Raw genomic sequence first — 6985 nt, 5'->3', positions numbered from 1 at the left:
GGAGAGCGTCGTTCGTATGATCTCCAATGTGGACCTATCAAATTGGCTTTTCTCCTGTTAATCTGGTCTCGTGTCAATTTTATTCTTAGTCAAGAGGGGTAGAAGGGGGAATTTCCCCCTGTCGGACCAGACCCAAGGCCAAGCTCCTGTTCCTGGAGTCCCGGGGAGTATGGCGAACTCTGACTTCAGCCTCATTGCAAAAACTCAGAGCAGGCAACCTCCTGGCCAATCATACTAGTTTACTATTCCCTGCCTACGACTGGATGCTGGATATGGAGGGCTGGGCCAAGAGAGATTCTCCAAACATCTCTCCAACGTCTACGGAGCTAGCGTGGGTTCTCTCGCTTCCCCTGCACAAATCGGCTGGAACGATCCAACGCAACCCCGTCTTCCTCTGGAAAGACAACCCAGGAGGTCGGGCGTAGTCGGGCAAAGGGCAACCCGGAGTCCCAAGTTCTGTCCTGGCGCATGCGCCCTCCTTGCAGGCACACCCTCCCATTTGATGGCCACGCCCCTGCCGTATGGGCACCTCAGCCCGCCCAATCGCCAGCAACTGGCGGTGAGCCCACACACGGCGCCTACTCAGACACGCTCTAGTCCGACTAGCTGCTCTAACCTGCCTAGACGCTCTGACCTGACTAGACGCCCGAAGAGCCTTGAAGGAGCCGGGTCGCGGGCCGCCACTCCAGCCTTGAGCCATGGATCCCAGAGCAGAATCCCCAGAAGCACACGGCCTCTTGGACAGCACTCGGGACCTGGAGCCTCCACAGCAGTGCAGCGACGAGGGAGACGACGAGGACCGGGAAGAAGGGCATGGTGAGTGGTGGTCGGGACAGGCCCTTCGGCCAACTCCAAGCAAGGAGCGTGCCCTGGGAGAGGCGAGCGGACAGGACACCCCTCCGATGCAGCCCCTCACCCCCTTCTTCCCACAGCCTGGGCTCCAACGCCCTGATCTTTCTCTTTGGGATTCCTCCTTTGCAGAAGCGAAACGTGTGGAGATCTCGCTTAGCGCAGACGGAGGAGAAGAGGAAGAAGGGATACAGGCCGAACCTGAGCAGGAAGCAGCAGCAGCAGCCGCACAAGGGAAAGAGGCAGGAGACGGAGCAGGAGAAGGAGAAGAAAAGGACGACGGCGCCGTTGGCGCGGGAGCTCCCGCGAACCGCGAGGCCGGCGGCGATGGCGGCCGAGAAGCGGGAGAGCAGGGGCCGGAGGAGCAGCCCCCGCAGGCCGCCGTCGAATGTCCGCAGCCTGGAGCCAGGCGGCAGGCGGGCCGCCGCGCCACGTTCACCCCGGTGCAGCTGCGGGAGCTGGAGGGCGTTTTCCGCCACACTCCGTATCCCGAATTGTGGTTGCGGTAAGCCGATTGCTCTGCTTCGCGTCGTTTCCAGGCAGCATGTGGGGCTGGTCCAGGGCGGCCTTTGGCTCTCTCACAGGTCCCTCTCCTCCCCTCCCTCACGAAGAGCCACCTGGGGGACTCCAGGCTGCCAGGGCCCCCGCCCCTGCCCTTGGGTTCTAGGGTTGGGGTGAGGGCTGTGCCTCTTGGGAGTCAAGGTAAATGTTTTCATTCAGGATTTCAATAAATCGAGGCAGGAAACTTTGGCTGCCGCCTTTAAGATAGAAAACGTTCGGTCGGGACCAGGCCAGGGAGAAAAGTGAGTAGCGTGAGGCAGGGGGAAGCAAACGCCGGACTGGATCGTGCCTTTGTTTAACGTTTGGATCATCTGTTGTTCACGGATTGTTTTTGCCTTGATTTTCATAGTTTTAAACGCTGCGTTTGAAAGTGATTGATCTTGATTAGCGATTTTTCTGCATCCCCGTAAATCCTGTTCTTGAGAGAAAACTGTCCGTAAAGCAAGCCTCATCTTAGATACTAGGGAATAGTGTAGCCGAGTGGGGTGGGGAGCTGGTGATTAAAAAAAGTTTAAAAATAAGTGCAACCGGGGGCTGGCCCCGTGGCCGAGTGGTTAGGTTCGCGCGCTCCGCTGCAGGCGGCCCAGTGTTTCGTCGGTTCGAATCCTGGGCGCGGACATGGCACTGCTCATCAGACCACGCTGAGGCAGCGTCCCACATGCCACAACTAGAAGAACCCACAACGAAGAATACACAACTATGTACCGGGGGGCGTTGGGGAGAAAAAGGAAAAAATAAAATCTTAAAAAAAAAAAAAAATAAGTGCAACCGAAGAATGAACAGCAGAGAGTTTGTGCCATCCTTAAGCATCGTCTAGGAATGGACTCCAGCCTGTTCATCACTCATAGGCAGATAATAGATAATAGACAGATAGACAGATAGATAGATAGATAGATAGCAGGCTATTTTAAGGTTCTAATTTAACGCATAACACGAGTGAGAGCAATGGTTGAAAGTTGGTAGGGAAATTTGCTCAGTCAGATATTCTTTTTCATTTTGAAGTCGGTAACACTCGGTGAACTAGAACTTCATGTGTCCTTGGGAACCGTGCCTCCTTCACCCGTGATACTTGGCTCTCCTTCAGTGCTTTGTCAACGTCAGTTCACTGTCAGTCCTGAAGTGGTGTGAGTTTTCCTACTGCAGAAGTGGGTTTGTAAAGCAAATGGCTGACATTTCCCTGAAAGAAAAAGTTTCAAATAAGAATGCACTATCACGCTAGATTTAATTTAACGCACAGCTCCAAATACTGAACACTTGCGATTTTTCCCCCTCAGACAGGAGCTTGCTAGACGCATGGGTGTGACTGAAGCCAGGGTGCAGGTGAGTAAACCTGAACAAAGCAGCTCGGCAGGGCAGCCCTTCTAAAACCTGCTTCTGTCCTACACGGTCTCACGTTTGTGTGTTTTTGTTGCCTCTTCCGTGTTTGGGAAATGAGTTTTGAACTTTGGGGTCCTGGTGGGTGGAAAACGGGGTAAGTAAACAGCAGCTTTTGGAAACTGCCCGTCACCAGAAGGAACGTGATTTCCTAAAGGAGAAAAAAAAATGATCATTAGTACACTGTTCCTTATATACAAAGGTAGATGTGTATGTATAGCTCAACTCCTTTTGACACGGGTATCCTTTAGGTAACACTTGTGTGTGGAGTCACATTGGGGTTAAGTCTGAAGTGGAAATTGCTCAGATGAATGCACCAAGAAGTTCCATTATACTAAATTACTTAAAACCAAGCATAAGCTCTTTATGTAAGGAGTGAATTTATAAGTATCTAGGCATTGAAGAGGGGGCGTAATTCACACATAGAACACAGCAGAGGAGCAGCTGATGTGTGTTTGGTTCGGCCGAGACCGGTGGGGAGGGTATAGCATGAGTCCAAGCGCCTGGTCCTCCTGCCGTTGTTTTGAAGTGTTTGGCAGAGTGGTGTAGAGAATGGCGGCCCTAAATTTTAATCTTCTGCAATTCTTTGATATGTGAGCCTGCAAACACTGCTAACATAGTAGGTTGTGCATGGTGGCGGGGACGGGAGGGGGTGTTGCAACCTTGTAACTATGTCCAAAAGATGAAACAAAGGAAAGTACAACAATTTCAAAGTTCCACCGACCTAAGAAAGGTGGAAGCAAGGTGCAAGCGCCAGGCGCGAATTAGAGAGTCGAACGTATGCCTTGGGGACGTCACACACATTCAAATTTTTGAGACTCCAAGTGCATTGGTGAATATTCTCTGGAGGAATGTCTAACACCTAAGAGGTGTGTCCTTCCTTCCGGTGGCGCTGTCGTGAAGCGGTGGGTTGTGTGGAACTTGGTGGGGGGGGGGGGAGGCGGGGGATGGCTCTTAGTTCAGGCTGGATGCTCACCTGTGGGAATTTGAAATGCTTTTTCTTTGCTCAGTCAGTGATGACTAATTTATGGGTCAATGGATCAAGAGGTGATGTTTTGAGATCGTAGGAAAGTCTAAGTTGTGTCAAAGGATAATTTGGAAGTGAAAAAAAGAAGAAGGAGAAAAGACAGAAAGAGAGGAAAAGAAAAATCAGGCTGGGTTTATTAGCTTTGCTGCAGAGACCGTGTGTGAGGGCAGTGACGGAAACGGGCCGCAGACCTAGTGACGGGGTGTCTGAGAAGCAGCCCAACAAAGCAGGCCGCTGAGCGCTGGCGTCCTGAGGCCGAGGGCTGGGCTCTCAGTCGGGTCTGGCCGGGGCCGGGAGGACCAGGCCTCTGCTTTCGCAAGCAGGCAGAGCAAGCTCAGAGGAAAAGAAAAACTTCAGTTTTCGTGCGTGGACTTCCTCCCTGCATGGGTTTGCGCAGTGCTCCCTCAGTGGGGTTCTGCAGGGACGAGGAGCCACAAGAAACAACTAAGGAAAGAGAGAGGATGTTCTCACCTGTTTCCAAACTCTACAGCATGAATTTCCCAAAGACGTTTTCCCCTGGTTTCACTGAGCCCTGACGGGTAAGCAGCACCGTCTAGGTTTGAGGCGTCCAGCACGGTACTTTGACTCCCCCATATTGTGAAGTGATCCCCACAGTCAGTTTGATTAACCTCCATCATTGCTCACATAGTTACAAACCAAAAAAGAAAAAATTGTTTTTCTCCTTGTGGTGAGAACTCTTAGGATTTACTCTCAGCAACTTTCAGAGATACCGTAGAGCAGTGGTAACCGTGGTAGAGCAGTGGTAACTAACAGTGCTCGTCACGTCGTGCATCACAGCCCCAGTACTCATTTATCTGCTCACTGGAGGTTTGTACCTTTTGACCACTTTCGTCCAATTCCCACCCCCCCAGCCCCTGCCTCTGGTAAGCAGAAATCTGGTCTTTTTCTGCAAGTTTGGTTTTTTGTTGTTAGATCCCACATAAAAGTGAGATCATGCAGCATTTGTCTGAAGAAAATGCTAAGGGAGGTTCCCCCTTAGTCTGCAATTAACAGTAAGAGTCGTTCTAGGAAACCGGTATTTTAAATATGCAGCTAGTAGCAGCCTTTACCTCAGTGAGCCCGATTTGCATTTTGGTTGTGTTTATGCAGGTTTGACCGCTGGTATGCTTGGATCCCTCAAAGTGAGCCCTATCACAGTGGCTTTTTAGACTACATATTCACACAGAAGGACCCAAACACTACGGTGGGAGAGTGAAAATAAGGCAACAGGCAGAGAGAGGAGGATGCAGACTGGGACTGTCCCAAAATAGTAAACACAACGTGATTGAGCTGACTAGGATGCTGAGGGGACAATGTAGTCTAAAGGGCAGTTTTATTTTTAGTTGTTTGGATATTTTGTGACCCCCTCACCCACACGGTTGTCGACTCTCTTCCCCAACCGCTGGTTCCATCTTCTTGCCTTAAGCATAAGGGAGGAGAAGGGGACCTCCTGGGTGAGCGGCGCGGCCTAGGTTGAGTGGCATGCCGGGCATCAGCGGCCCCCTCCCAGGGTCCTGGAGCAGTGGGCTGACCTGGTCCCGAGCCCAGGAAGGTTTGGAGGGTGGGCCAGGTCGGAGCTCGCAGAATTGACAACGGTGACAGCGGTATGCCTCTTTCCCTCCAAACTCTTGCCTGGGCAAGGATTTTAAGAGAGTTAGTCAACTCGGTAAATTTGGGACTTTAGTAAAGTCGGCCCGAATTTAGTGAGTCTAAGCATTCATTTCCCCTAAAGTCTAAAAAGTTAAAGCAGTGTCCATGGCTTCAGCTATCCTCGTGTCCCAGCAAGCCCGGCCACAAACTCCCTGGGCCCCCTCTGACCGAGCCTCGCTCGCAATGCCATCTTTTTAACTACCAAGAGGTGGCAGAGGATGAATGGCCCTTTAGTCATCCCTGAAGGAAAGCTTTGGTTTAAAAATCCCACACACCCCCTTTGATTATTTCCTGTACACTGAAGATGGGCTTTTCAACATGGAGGCTGTTCCCCTCAGGGTGACTTTAAGAGACACCCACTTCCTACCATACTGTGCTTCCCCAAGGCCACTGTGACACTTGCCTAGTGAGGCGGGGTTAGTGGCAGCTGGACAGCTGAGGGGCAGCTGTCAGGACACAGACGTACCAAGCAGAGCAATCACAGCAGGGACACAGTGCAATTCCTCAGCCACACCTGCGTTGGAGAGTGGGGAAAATAACATTAAAGGTGGGAGGAGAGAGACACAGCAATCTGCCAAGCCGGAGCCTGGCACGCGGCCAGTGCTCACCGACGGCGAGCTGGGGCGGGGGGCCATGGTGGCAACTTTCCTAAGATATTTTCGCAAGAAGGAAACAGCTTCTCCTGACGCAGTTTAAAATCTTAAGGGCATAGAGAGTTGCCTGCTGTGTTTTTTCATGACATTAAACGCTCAGCGTACTAAACCAATCCCTTTTTCCCTCTGTTTGAAGGTTTGGTTTAAGAATAGGAGGGCCAAGTGGAGGAGATGGCAGAGGGCGTTGATGTTCAGAGTCATGCCCCCCGTGGTCCTGGGCCCCCCCGTCGTCATTGGCTCGCGCAGACCCAGAAGTACCATCCTGATTCGGACTCCGGATTGCATGCGGATGCTTTTGCAGCCGCTGCCGCCGGGGCTGCCTCTGCCGCCCGGGTCTCCCTTTCCTCCTGTGTTCTTGCCGCCTCCGCCCTAGCTTCTTCCACCTTTCCTTCCCTGTGGCTGCTGTCGTGTGGCATGGCCTGCTCCCTTACCATCAGGGGGCCTTTTGTAGCCCACATTTTCTAAAGAATGGTCTCTGTGACAGTTTTTTCAAAGTTCTTTTGAGCCAAGTTCAAATTCTGCATCCCTCACCATCAAGAGCAGTTCACCAAATGCCTGCTAAATGTGTTAAATAAAAGTACACAGTCATTGACCCTCTCTTGTAGGGCACGTGTTTGTATTTTCAATAAAGTTGTGAATTCTCTGCAAATTTGTCTTGTGTGTTACATGGGGTTAGTGAGTTTGATGGAAATTGCGAAGAAGATGCCGTTCAGACCGACGGCCAAGGAGGCTTCCTGTCATGCAGGAGTATCTCTGAGTCACCATCGGCAGGCCACGCACATCTCAGAAGTTTCCCAAGTGCCCGTGGCAGGCTCACACAGACCCACCTCTTCTCTGCCACCCTCTCCCCCAACACCCCATCGTCCCCCGA

General features: G+C 51.9%; 1 protein-coding gene across 1 annotated transcript; it reads left to right on the top strand.

Annotated features, from left to right (window-relative positions):
* Positions 1–453: 453 nt before the first annotated feature.
* LOC138921908 (rhox homeobox family member 1-like) lies at positions 454–6763 on the top strand. Its single transcript, XM_070257804.1, has 4 exons — positions 454–816; positions 982–1354; positions 2685–2730; positions 6251–6763. Exons 1-4 carry the CDS (start codon positions 699–701, stop codon positions 6485–6487), a joined length of 774 nt encoding a protein of 257 aa, XP_070113905.1. The 5' UTR covers positions 454–698; the 3' UTR covers positions 6488–6763.
* The last annotated feature ends 222 nt before the right edge of the window (positions 6764–6985 follow it).

This window comes from Equus caballus, chromosome X (genome assembly GCF_041296265.1).
Source record: "Equus caballus isolate H_3958 breed thoroughbred chromosome X, TB-T2T, whole genome shotgun sequence".
NCBI lineage: Eukaryota > Metazoa > Chordata > Mammalia > Perissodactyla > Equidae > Equus > Equus caballus.
Note: the sequence above shows the minus strand (reverse complement) of the source record. Positions and strands in the feature narration are given on the sequence as shown.